The 13815-nt window shown below is 35.8% G+C and overlaps 1 protein-coding gene across 1 annotated transcript in view; it reads left to right on the plus strand.

Moving 5' to 3' along the window:
• Positions 1-13815, plus strand: part of NWD2 (NACHT and WD repeat domain containing 2) — a 52597-nt gene that overhangs the window by 18817 nt on the left and 19965 nt on the right. Inside the window, exons 2-3 of the mRNA XM_066185590.1 lie at positions 1280-1368; positions 6836-6952. Coding sequence (XP_066041687.1) covers positions 1280-1368; positions 6836-6952 — 206 coding nt within the window. The remainder of the gene's footprint in view (positions 1-1279; positions 1369-6835; positions 6953-13815) is intronic.

Genomic DNA, 13815 nt, shown 5'->3' on the forward strand with positions numbered 1-13815 from the left:
AATAAGTGGTAATTATACCACACATCTGTGTAATATTTCAAAGATACACTTAAATACTGAGAAGGATATTATTAGTTTGGTGTAATAAGTTACAGATTTCACACTTCCTTAGATTTTTTTAGATAAAAAACATTATAAGTCTGTGACCGTGATTCTATGAACAGACATCTGACTCAGATATGTCAGCTATGGCTCTGATTGTGGCTCTTAAGCATTGCTAGATTTGCATATATGTCTCTTATTTGCAACAATATGGGAAATGTCAAATCAGTTGTAATCTATTGTTTTGTTTCAGTGTGATTACACAAATAATGCATTACCTGCAGTTGATGTTCTCCATCATTCATAGGTTAACACTTCATTTATCATCAAATGGCACTCAGAGCTACTGGCTTACAACAGTTATTTTCTATTTTTGGAAATAACTTAGCAACAGTGCTATCTCTGTGTGGTCTTAACTCAGTTACAATATAGTAAAATCCATCACATATCATAGTCTTGTGAAAGAGAATAAAATTTATTATCTACACAAAATTGCACTACTAACCAAATTTACTTCATATTTGACTGTCTATGCAAGTGGTATGCTTTATATAAATGTGTTCAAATTAACTTGGATGTACTGAACTTAATAAAATTTTTTGTGTCATTGCCATATTGTACTTCATTACCAAAACGTGTCATTTTGCATGGTAAGAATAACATGGTATCAGAGTACTTGATTTATAGGAGGAATGACCTGGGCAAGATAAATGATGCTATTAATGATAAATAATGGTTTTAAGATACTATTAGATTAAAGATGGTGAAGGAAGTGATGCATTTGAGACAGTATTGTTAGTTCATGTTACTGATTTGTTTCTAAGTATTGAGATCTCTTTCATCTGTGGTATATCTCTTTTTTCCACGGTGTTTCTTATTTGTAAAATTCAGCTGTCTGGAAACTAAATAGAAGTCAAAACAATAAAGAAATTCTGACTGCTGAATTACAAAATGAATTCACCTCCACTGAATTGCAATATGCTGCAACATTAAAATGTGAATGAAGCATAATTTTGACACATACAAACACATTTATGTGATTTTACATGTATTGTAACACATGCTAACACTTCTGTGTGCTTGTACAACATTCAATTTGGGGATTAGATCCCAGCACTTGATTTTCATTAGTGCGATGTGTGGGTTAAGGGCTCATTTTTAAGTGAAAAATCTCTATCCCTGGCTAAAAGAAGAGTTTATGTAAATATTGCTAATACCATCTTTTTCCACAACACAGATACAATAGCAGAAAGGAGGGCCCTAAGAGAACATGTGTATCCTAAGCTCAGAGAATTCTGCAGAGAAAACTATGGCCTGGAATTTCAGGTAGGTTTCATTGTGTTGAATCTTGCATTATTTTTTCTTGAAATTAATTCTGTTTAGAACAGAAACATTTTTAAATATCATTGGTAAAATAGAAAATTACAGAAGCTTTATTTCACAGAATCTCACGCAAAATTGTTGAGGTTGGAGGTCATCTAGTCCAGTCCCCCTACTAAAGCAGGTTCACCTGGAGCAGGTTGCATGGGATTGCATTGCAAACACATTTTGAGTATCTCCAGAGAAGAGGACTCCACACCCTCTCTGGCCAGTCTGTTCCAGTGCACTGTCACCCTCACAGTAAAGAAGTTCTTTGTCATATTTAGGTGGAATTTGCTGTGCACCATTTTGTGCCTCTTGTCCTGTTGCTTGGCACTACCAAGAAGAGCCTGGCTACTTCCTATTGACACACACCTTTAGGTTATTTGTATGCTTGGATAAAAATCCTCTCTCATTTGTGTCTTCTCTGAGCTAAAGCTAAACAGGCCTAGCTGTCTCAGCCTTTGATTACTTAAATTATTTTACATGCAGATTTGAGGTAAATTCTGAGTAGATGGAAAAGCACCACATCTGTTTTAGATACTCCGAGTATATAGAAGAAGAAATAATAATACATTTGAATTAATGTGTTGTGTTTCTAGAAACCATACTTAAGTTCCACTATAATGTGAAAAATAATTCAACCAGGTGAATACCGAAACTGATTACCAAAATTAATTAAACATGGTGCATTTTTATTGTGATTATATACTATGGATTTTGCTTTCTTTAATGTCAACTGTAGCATTCCCATTGCTTTAGTAAGTTCATGTTTCCCTGTGTGTTATGAGAGACATAGACCCATACCCATCTTTGGCAAGAGCAAATTGGTAATAAAAGAGCTGTATTTAATTTAAAACAGGTGTTTTTGGCATCACTGTCAAAGTCACTGGTACTTTTAATCAGGTATGTCCTAATTCACAGTCCCTTATATGTCAGCAGGCCTGGAACCGTTTCGCTGCTAAGAGAAACAAATACAGCTTTTGATGTTGTAAAAATGTTGTTCAATGTTCCAAAAATTCTGGTTTTGCATCCAAAAGTTTTCCTTGCATACTTATTGACCCCAAAAATTCATCTCTCCAGAGTGTAGCTTAGTTGGAAACAGCTAATGCCTTTTATACAGCATCCTGTTCTTCCCAATGTATTATTGTTGATGCACATGCAGCTGGTTTTTAATCAAAATAACAAGTTCTTAAATTAGGATATTTGGTTTTAATTCCCTGAGTCACAGTGGAGTTGCTGAATCTGCATGGTGGTAAATTCCAGTGATTTTTGATTATGGCTATAAAAGAATTTCATCTGAAGGTCTTAACTCATCAGCTACGGGGAAGTCCCAGCTGCAGTGGTACACAAAAAGAATAGCAAAAGATACTTAAATGATATTTTTCTTGTATTACTACCATGTGATATTCATCAAAAATATCAGCGCCTTATTTCTATTACCTTTGAGGAAACGTCTTGGAGAGGGACATGTCTCTTCCAAGTAGATCATAATCCACTGAATTCTTTGTAAGAGGACACTTGTCTTTCTTCAAACAGATTGCAATGTAGTCTCTAGGGCAGAAATAATTAAATTTACTCTAGTCGATATTCATAGAAGCAAATTATTTTATTATATAGTTTCAACACCCAAAACCATTTTTATGTGATACGAGGTTTGAAAGACAGCTCTACTGGCACAGTTCAGAAAATTGCTAGAAAGCTCTTACATTTCTGTGGAAGCAAAGTAGAAAAATGTACAAAAATAACCAAGGAAATGTAGTAAAGCCTTTTCAAAGAGACTCTGAGGTAGACTTAAGCAAGACCTTTTTTTTCTTATTTCAATCCTGATACACTGAATTTCTTAGGTTAGCAGGCAAAATCAAGACTGCAGTTTTTAGTGCAGTGTTAAAGTATTATGTAATTTTCAGATACAGGGGTAAATTTATATTTCTCTGTACAGAGCAGAGCACTTAACTTTTCATCCTGATATGTAATCTTCTACTGACCAAAGGAGAGCTACCTCACATGTGACTATTACAAAATTATTCAGGCCACCCTCTACCTAACAAATCATGACCCAAATGAAAAGCATCTCAGTACATGCATTACTCCAATTTTCACTGAGTCACCTGGCTGCACTCAAAATTGTTTCAGTTGTAGCAAAGCATGAGATCTTTGAGGTGTCATCAATCTGGTGGGAGCTGTTACTCAACATAATCACCACATGAGTGAAGCAGAACTGACTATATTCAATCACAGTATGAATTTGTTAGCTTGATGGCCTTTTTTTTCATTGTATCAGAAAATATTTCAGATAAAAACACACTTACTGGCTAAGAAAGCAAATAAGCTGAGGAAAAGACTTCCAGAGCACATGGTGGTTTTGACCTGAAATACAGTACTTTTACAGGAGAGGATGGAGAGGTTAAAGAAAGTAGCTGTAATTGAAAATTTTGGGAGGATAACCAAACATAGTTAATTAGCAGTGTACACTTTTCTTCTTCAAAACAATGAACTGTTTCAAATAATTTTCAACAGGATATATATGCTGGAAGGCAAGTAGAGTCTTACGTTAATTAAATTTTTAATTCTTTTTTAAGCTCTTGGAAGTCATAAAAATAAAATCATTTTATCTCCTAAGCAAAATCTGTGAAACTGTAAGATTGGTAGGACAAAAGCTAAAATAAGCAAAAGGAAACACTGAATTTTGAATGAAAAGTCTCTTGTTAGGTGACCAGTGTGGAATTGCACTAGACCAGTGTCAGTTCACTGCAGGTAAGGAGCTCTTGCAGAGGGCACTAGTTGTCATATGACCTTGGCAACCTTACTGGAAGTTTGAGTGTTTGTCGCACAGTTTTTCCAAGCATAAATAAAAACATGCTTCAAAGTCAGATATAATTGTCTCCTTGTTCCATTTCTTTAATTTTGTAAATCCTATTTCTTTTAGTTAGCACAGTGAGCAACTTCTGAGACCTTACTTTGAAATTCTTGGTGCCTTCAGAGGTTTGTCCCTAAAATATTTACTCTTGCAGGACAAAATTGTATCCTGTTAAGATATTATGCATTGAAACTGTTACCCCATAAAATAACAGCCACTGAGCCTCTAGCATTATCTGCTGCTCCAGGGAGTCTCCTCTTCACATTTACAGAATTAATGTGATTTCTGAACAGTTAATTAAAATAGGAATTGCGTTCACATTTTAGAAGAAACTCAGCTGCACAATAATTTCATTCAAAAAGTAATTAAAACATTTCTTACTGTGTGCTAAGGTCTGTATTTTACAATGAGAATATTTAAGCTTTATCATACATCATGAAAGTAATCACACAGATGAATACAATGTGAAGTGTGATAATAAAGTTGTATTAATAAGTAACAGAAAGCAGAGCAGAGGACAGGAACACTTTTTTTTTCCCTGATGCTAAAAGAGAAAGGACACAAAAGAAATCTGTGCAAGTGAGGGAAATAGAAAGGTTATTTGAAATGTAGTTTTGTACAGCAGAAAATTAATGTTCCAGCAAAATTTTGCAACGGAGTTTCTTTTAAACATAAAGATACTGAGTGTATTTTCTTGGCAGTGTAAGTGTAGCTTACAAGAAAATACACTCAGTATCTTTATTTACACTTGCATTCCATACCTGGGTTTTTTCCACTCATCATGAGTCACACAGGACACTACCTGTCATGTTTAGTAACAATGTGCCCACTCCAGCAAACACTGATATGAGTCACAAACTTTTAAGGCAGAAATAATCAATGAGACTATTGGTAGTGCAATTACACATAGGCATAAATAGCTCTAGGATTTGGTCTTAAACCTTGGTATTGGTTGGAGAAATTTCCCAAGAAGTTTAACCAGCTGTAAACTGCTGAAAATTTAGTTTTACATCAACTCATTATTAGTTCTTATATTCAGTCTTCAGGCTAATTTTATAATCTGTTTGGACAGCAGCTAATTTTATGATTGTTTCCTGCATACTGCTTCCACAGAACAAACAATATTAAAATAATCTGTAATTTTGTAATGTAGTCATGTATTGATACAATTTTGATTGGTTTTTTAAACTATCCATTTGGACTTCTTTTCTGTTAAAGTTACATACAAGATCTTAGGAATCAGTAGTAAATGAGAGAGTACTAGCCTGTACCATAAGTTTTGCTGCAAAAGTAATTCATTCATATGATCACCACCTTCTAAAATTTGATTTCCCACTGTAAGAATTCAGCCTTTTAGTTAAAATGTATAGTGAAATCACAGGTCATCACATAATTTCTTCAAATAAGTATAACCTGAATAGTTTCTTCCAGGAGTTTGTTTGCAACTAATTAGGGTCATAAAACTCAGTCTGTAGCTAAATATGAAAAGCTGGACAGCAAACTCTCTGCCACTGCATATCTCTACAATCTCTGCTTCCAAAGTACAGAGATCACTTAACAAAGGAAGTGTGATAATGTAAAACCATTGCTATTCTTTCTTTTGAGCCATGTGCAAAGGATGAGTTTATACCCTGTGGATACACATGACACTGGCTGTGAAATCATGGTCTTGACTGTGATCAGCAGTGAGATTCCCATTAATTTTCATGGAGCCAGGTTTGGGGTTTTTTTTCAATTCTTTTGTCATTATTCTTACTATCCATTGTAGGAGAAGGGAATACAGGTGACCTTGTCCCTGATAAGTAACAGCTGTGTTAGTTACCCAATACAGCCTTGCCCCTGATGAGTCACAGCTATATCCAATGAAGACAAGTGTAATAAAAGGGAGTGGGTTAGCTGGTGAGGGGAATCATGAAGGAAGAAGGAACCTGGGGAGAGAGAATCACTGCTGGGAGGTCAGTCAGGGTCTGCAGTCAGAGCCTGTTGCTGGAACCTGCAGCCACAGTCTAGCTAGGTAAGAGCCTGCACTCAGAGTCTGCAAACTAATACCTGGAGTCACAGTAAAGCAGGAAATAACCAGCGGTCAGAGGCTGCAAGGGAAACCTACAGTAGGAGCTTGCTGCAGCCAGAGTCAGTGAATAGTTGGAGTCAGGATGGCTGAGCTGTAAAGAGGAATAAAGCAGGAGCCTTTTTCATGCTGTGATAAACAAGAAGTCTGTGTCTTGGCTCACTTCTGCCCTCTGACAAGAGGGCTGCTGCAACAATCCATTATATGCAGTCTTGTAGCAACTAAAAGACTACATCAAATCAAGATCTTGTCATGCTAATCTCCATCTGGCTATCAAATGAGAGACCGTCCCAGGAAGAGCTATGTGGGATGGCAAGTAAGAGGCTGGAATTCTCATTTTTATGAAGAAACACTGCCAGTTTGTGTAAGGACTGAATGTAGACCTCATTGCTTTTTACTGCACTGAACAGCAGAGCTTAGTACACAGCATGTTGGCAAAACTGTTCTTTAATTTGATTGGTAGAAAGGGCATATGATAAGTAACTACACTACATCCTGTTTTGCAGGTCATAGACTTATACTGGGGAGTTGAAGCAGATGAATGGGATAGTCCTGAGCTGCAAAAGACTCGCATGAAGCTGCTTGAAGATTGCTTGAAAAGTTCTGCAGGTCCATGCTTTGTTGTGGGTATAAAAATAATGTTTTACTTTACAAGAAAAATACAATGTTACCTATCCTAATATGCATAATTCAGTAATAAATGTGTGATCTTCTTTCTAATATATTTTATGTTCATTGCTGTGGATTTGCTATGCAACTATTTCCCGATGCAGCTCTGTAGATTAAGAGTGATTCGTCAGTATTAGTGGAGAGGAAAGAAGGGTCTTTAATGATCAGTCCTCATAGCAAGATAGGTATGACTGTACTACTATCACAACAGAATTATTGACAACTTGTTTAAGGAGGCCACAGTTAATTAATTCTTGGTACTTCTCACACATGCATTATCAGCTGGCCTAGAAAGACTTACAAAAAAGTAGCAGCAAAGAGCTATCTGCTCTGATCAGCATTTGCTGTCTCTTGTCATTAACCCAGGACAATTTAGGATGCCAGGTATTAGAGGGTGAAAAGACTGGAGGTCAGTGACAACCTGAGGAGGCTCTGAGTCTCTGATATACTGATATGTAACTGTTCTCTCCATGATCACTTGCTTTAATTCAATGCAAAACAGTCTTAAGACCATGCTTCCACTATCCCAAATTTTATTTTCTATAATATATTTGCCAAGAAAATACTTTACAAAAGGTACAAAGTTTTTTTCCTTTGTACTTAAACGTAGCTAAGTCAACTCTTAATTCTTAGTCTTGTCATAATAAGACAGAGAAAAAACTGCAAGTCCTTGATTATTTGTTTTAAAAAGGGAAGAATGTGAAAGATTTCGTGAACTGAAACCACAGAATCCAGTGGGATGGAAGGGATACAAAACACTGCCTGCTGTGAAGGCTGGAGATCATGTTTCTCCATGCTAAACATTAGAACAAGGAGCAACCTATAGCATGTGTGATTCTGTACTTTTATCACACCCTTACAACCATCTCTCTGGCTCTTACTCATTCACCGGTTTGCCTTACTTTCTTATTTAGCTTCAGAGCCCTGGAGAAAAGAGACTTTTCCATAGGAACCCAGCAGCTGGAGTGCAGAGTCTGGGCTGGGTTTGATGCTGTCACGGCACTGTTTTTCAGAAGCACACACTGGCCCAGATCTCTAGAGAGCTTGGGTAACTTTCATCTTGTGTGACTATATTTAGTTTTCTGGGTTTATTTTTCTACTTCCTATCTTCCCTTTGATGGAAAAACCAGAGCTGGAACAGAAGGGCATGGAGTTTTTCATGTAGCAACAACCAGTGTCCTTAGATATGCATTTGTAAAATCTTTGATAGTGAAGAAAACCTTGTCATGTACTATTGCTGCATATTTTAGCAGCTCAGAATCCTGAGGCTTTTAAGAACTGCCTGCCTGATATTGTTACTAAAGAAATCAAGCCAAATCAGAATTTTTAAACAGAATGAAACAGTTATCAAAGAAGTTGCAGTGAGCCAATGACTTCAATATTTATTTCAGGTTTTCCAAGTATGGGCCAAAGGAGTAGCTCTCCCAGTGACTAGACTGGCAAAACCACAGAAATCTATTTGTGCATATTTGTTTTTTCCTCTGCTGTACTATAGTGAGATGGGGTTTATTTCATTTACAACAAAAATTGAAGATGATTCTACTCCAACAAGCATAATTATTTTTCATTTATAGTAACATAATGAAAAATTGACTTTGGCACTGCAGGCTGTGGGCAATTTGCCATTTCTTGAGAAAGTTCTATAAAATGTGCCACTTCAGCTGGTGTTTTTGTTTTTTGGGGTTTTTGTTGGGGTTTTTTTGGTTTGTAGTTTTTGTGGTTTTGTGGGTTTTTTTGTAGTTATCAATTACCACTTTTTGAATTGAGACACAGATCTGGGATTAAATGGAACTATTCAGAATTAGCTACTTGATATATATTGATTCTAGAAAGTGTTTCTTTCTGGCAATTTTTGCCTGCATTTTAATATTGGATGGAGAGAAAATGAAATTCACTCCTTAAATGAGTGCAGTGAATAAGTTAGAAGTCCCAAGGTTTTTTTCCAAATATGAAACAACAGAATCAAAATTAACACACATTCATAAGCACAAGGAGGAGACAGTTCTGAAAAAAATGGAAAACTAATTTCCTGTGAATACTGACTTTGGGAATGTACCCTTCTTCTCTTAACTGCTGCCTCTATTAATACTTGATTCAGTTGAGGGAGAGGAAAGTTGTTTGGATTTTGGTTAGGCTGGGTTTTTTTGTTAGATTGGGGTTTTTGTGTGGAGTTTCTTCTGCTGTATAAAATCAGTGCCTATTACATTATCATTTAAATAATTTAAATTCTCACAGTTTTCACTGTCAGTAAATACATACCATGCTATTTTTGATCTACAGAATAATTTACGAAGACTCATTTATGAGGGGAAAATACTTTTCATAAAAATTTATGCAGAAATCTTGTCTTTGGCATCCACATGGGAAGATTGAAATACAGTATATTTATTAAATTATGAACTGCTTAAACTCCACATTGCACAACAATACCAAAGAAAAAATGCATTCAGTGCATCACTGGAACCTTTACATACATCCTGCAAGTTATAACAAGAGTTGCCACATCTAAACAAATGTAACCTGAGCTCTTGCATCATCCCTTGTGTTTTCACTGGTCTGCTGAGGTGCGCCACAGAGTGTTTCTGAAGCTCCTCTTTCCACAGACCTACTGGGGATGTATAAAAGCTTTTTTCTGCACTTTCAGTCCAGGGCAAGGCCAGGAGGAATTGACTGACAGGCCTGAATTCAGGAGCAACACATGCATCACTTCCTGAACAGGGAAGTTTAAAACTTCCATAGACATAAAGAACCTAGTATTATAAATTTGAAATTCCAGTAGGATTTTAAAAGAAAATTAGCAATTTACAATATTTGGCATGTCCTTAAATCACACTGAAATTGAAGAGGAAGTACGGTAAATTATGGAGGGGAATGTTTCTACTGTTTGTATCTTTGTGTTCCTCAGTATAATGCATGCTTTAATTGTTCCATGAAGTATGTTACTGCACTCTCTCTGCTTAGTACAAATGGTTGATAATTAATTTTGAGTGCATTCCAGCTCAGAGAAAATTCCAAATTATATTATTCCTGCTCTGCTGGATCTCCTCAACTGCAGTTTCAATTCTGATGTTACTTTAAGATTTATTCCTAATGTAAAAACAAAATACAGGTTCTGGAATGCCTGAGTTATATTTTGTTTTTGCTTTCCTGGGAAAATCGCCACGCACTTTAAGTTGGGGAGGCAAATGTGTCTATACTAGAACATCCAGTTCAGGGGGAATGCTAAGTACCCAGTGCTTTTGGGGAATTCAGCAGAGATTATCTGTGCTTGGGCATTTCAGTATTTAATTTTCCCCCAAGGACACAGCTACTATTTATAGTTTTTAAGCGAATGAAGAGAAATACCTGGAGCCAGACACGACAGAACAGTCCACCTCTTCCAGTAAAGTAAATTCCAAGAAAGAAATATAAAATTATTACTTTTCTTCTCACTCTGCATCTGATTTAAAACCCATCCAAATAAGAACTCTCTCTAACATATCAGGAATGGCTCCATAGGACTTCTTGGGATTGATCTGGAGTAAAGTATATGTCTGCAGATATTAATCCTCCTGTAGATGGACTTGGCCAACAGGAAAGAATCTTCTGTAAAAATCAAAGTAGAGCTTTGTATATTTTGAAACCCTTCAAAACAGACAAAGTGATCAATTTCGAAGACAAAATATGCAACGTTCCCTTCAGCAAGTTTTGGTCTTTTTTCACAGCCTCCAGACTAAGAGGCAAAGGATCTCTGTCCCTTTCCATATAGTTTGGCTCTGAACAACAGATATACACAAAGTGAAATCAAGCATGGGGGGATATTACATGATTAAGCTATTGTAAGTGAATTCCTTCATCTGCTTTTGGGATGGGAATGTATTTTCCTGTGAATCATCTCTGATTCTCTAAATCTTAAATACTTACCCATTTTTTTATACTTAGCCCATTGGAAACGGGTTTAAGATTCATCAGACAGCTTTTCCATGTAACACAGAAACTGCATGGGTTTTTATGTAGTCTAAAAATAACTTGCATTTTCAGTCAGAAGGCTGCACATATTTTCTGCTAAGTCACTGTACTTCTTTTTCTTGACAGAAATACAATTTCTGGTGCTGCGTTCCAGAAAGGTTAAGTATTATATTTAATATAAATGACTGTATTAGCAAGAATAAGATTAACATGAAGTCATATTTCCATCATTCTGTGTAATGTGTAGAGGAAGAAATAGGCTGCATGAGATTTATGCAATTTATTTTCTCATGACCCTCAAAAGCTTTACCAAACCACGTTCTGAGGTAGTACTGTTATCAGTTAAATGTAATGATCTGCCCTACAAATGAATCTGTAGATCAAAAATCCAGCATCAGCTATTCAGCAGAAATGAGAGGGGATTCTAGACCTTGCAATGCTACTTCTGTGTAAAGAAACAGCATACTTTACAATATTTAGCAGGTAGCTGGTAAATTCAAAGAGAGATGCTAATTGTGCTGCTTGTACCTAGCATATACACCTTCCCTTTTTTCAAATATAGACATACAGTTCAGAAATTCTTTGGTTCTTCAATAACAGACCCAGAAAAAAAACACCTACCCAAAAAATAAATAGTTCACTTTTCAGTCTGGTTATTGTTAAATCCAGCTGATAGTAGCTAGGTTTTTTTTTTTTTTTTTTTTTGGGGGGGGGGGTTGGGTTTGTTTGTTTGTTTTGAATAATCAGCATGTATCATTTTTTAGGGTCTCTCTTTCTTCAATGAAAGATGCTAATTTAAGAAGTAAAATAAGAAAAAGTATCAGTGTTCTTCCCTCTTAAAATATTTGCATTCAGTGCAAGGTGCATTTTTGGAGTTTGTGTCCTGTTAATATGCAATTCTTTCTTTCGTGACTAGAGAAACCTCACAGAGTAATTTTTTATCTCATTCCACCTTGAAAAAATGAAGCGTAGAATATTTGCTGAGAAAACTAGGGAGACTGCAATCGTTGTGAATAAATTACATGTTCTTTTCTTGTTGGCTCTTTTGTGTAGTATAGAAAAAATGCTTGAAACTGTTTTAAAATGCTTTAGTATACTACTGCTACTCATGGCTGGAAAAACAGTTCATCAGCTGGCCACGTGCTTTTGGCAGGCCATAGACTCTGCCTCTCAGTCATACAGTTGCATGGCACAGGCAAGACAGTGTTTTCATTCAGGCAAGTGGCATATATATATTTTTTTTCTGTATTTTTTTTCATTTCCATGGACACCTGCTGCAGAATTTTTAAACAATTGGCCTCTACCTGCAGGCAGTACTTAACATTCAGCGTTTGTATGCTTACCATTAATTGTAAGTCAAACAACCTGTTACGTAAAAATTACTGTTAGAGAAGTCATGAAGATGTCCCGTTAGAAAGGCACTATTTTGTTTTATCCCATCCTTGAAGAAGTATGGCAAGTGAAGCTAAGAAAATTCATAAAGTTGATTTTTTCATCTGTATAATAAATGGAAAACTGATATTGGGTAGTTTTGAAGAACAGGGTTTGAAATATAACATAAAGATGACTTTATGAAAAGATGGATTTATATTTAATACAATTTAAATTATCAGAAAGAGCAATCTCATTTTGGTATTTGGTGATGTGAACTGGCTGTAAAGATTTTTTACACTCTGAACACCTTAAGTGATGCTGGGTTTGAGAATCCATAACCTTTGTCAAGTGCCTAAAGGGTTTGGTGCTTGTCTTAGTTTTTTCCTTCAGTTCAGCTTCTTTAAAGATACCTTTCACATTCTCTCCTTAACTGTTTAGATTGTTACTTTCTTTTCATAGGAAATAGTTCTTTCCATCCTGCAGCTATTCTACTGTGCTTTCTGTCCTCTGAATTTGTAATTTAATAAATGGTAAAAAGGGTTCTCTCCCTCCAATCATGTGAAAAGCAGGGAATGCATGCAAATCATGTGAGAACATTAAAAAGGGGCTGACACTTCTACTCTCTGATCAGTGTGGACTTCACTGGGCCATCATACTGAAAGGAATTTTCTAATAATTTCTTTTCATCTTTGAAGGACTAGACTGATAAAATATCTGTTCAGAGAGTGCCAGCCTCCAAATGTCCCCAATGACAAAAACCAACACCAGCTGGCTTGGAAAAAAATAATTATTTGTTACAATTAGCACATAAGGTTACAAAAATCATAAACATAAGTTCTGCAAATCAAGGAACTAGTCAAAAAAATATATAGGCCATTCCACATGTACTTGCATAGCAGAATTGATGTTATGTTCTGGTACTTGTTTTACATACAGTGGAAAAGTCTAAATTATGAATGTATTAAAATCTGCTAGAATTAATGTCACCTATATTAATTTTTTTTTCTGAGGGCCTTCATTTATGTTTTACATAAAACATGTTTATTAACAATGTTTTAGGTGCTTCATTCCACACCACGCAGTCATGGGTCATATCAGGTTCTCAATGATTGCAGTACTCTGTGAAAGTTGTGAAATAGTTTTTTGACATTTAATTACATGATCAGGTTTTCATTTGCAGACTCAACAATTACCAATCTGTTTAGCTCTAATAAGAAGGGGGAAAAATAAAAAAAAGAAATTTGCAGTGTAATGTCGTGTTACAACTAGCTTCGGTATTTCTAAAGTCAGGAGGGGTGTTGACAATTCCATTACACCATCAGCTACCTCTGCCTCTGATAATACTCATTAATTAACACTTTCTAATACCTTTATGGTGGCTGTGTATGTTACTAAGAACACACAGCTTAACTGTGTTACAAAAAAGCCTAAATATATAAGTGTTTCCAGTAAGGTGTGTGTATATGCATACAGTGGGATTTGGATAGTTCTAATA

The sequence above is a fragment of the Chamaea fasciata genome, unplaced genomic scaffold (assembly GCF_029207755.1).
Source record: "Chamaea fasciata isolate MVZ Bird 193981 ecotype frontalis unplaced genomic scaffold, bChaFas1.0.hap1 SCAF_6, whole genome shotgun sequence".
Lineage (NCBI taxonomy): Eukaryota > Metazoa > Chordata > Aves > Passeriformes > Sylviidae > Chamaea > Chamaea fasciata.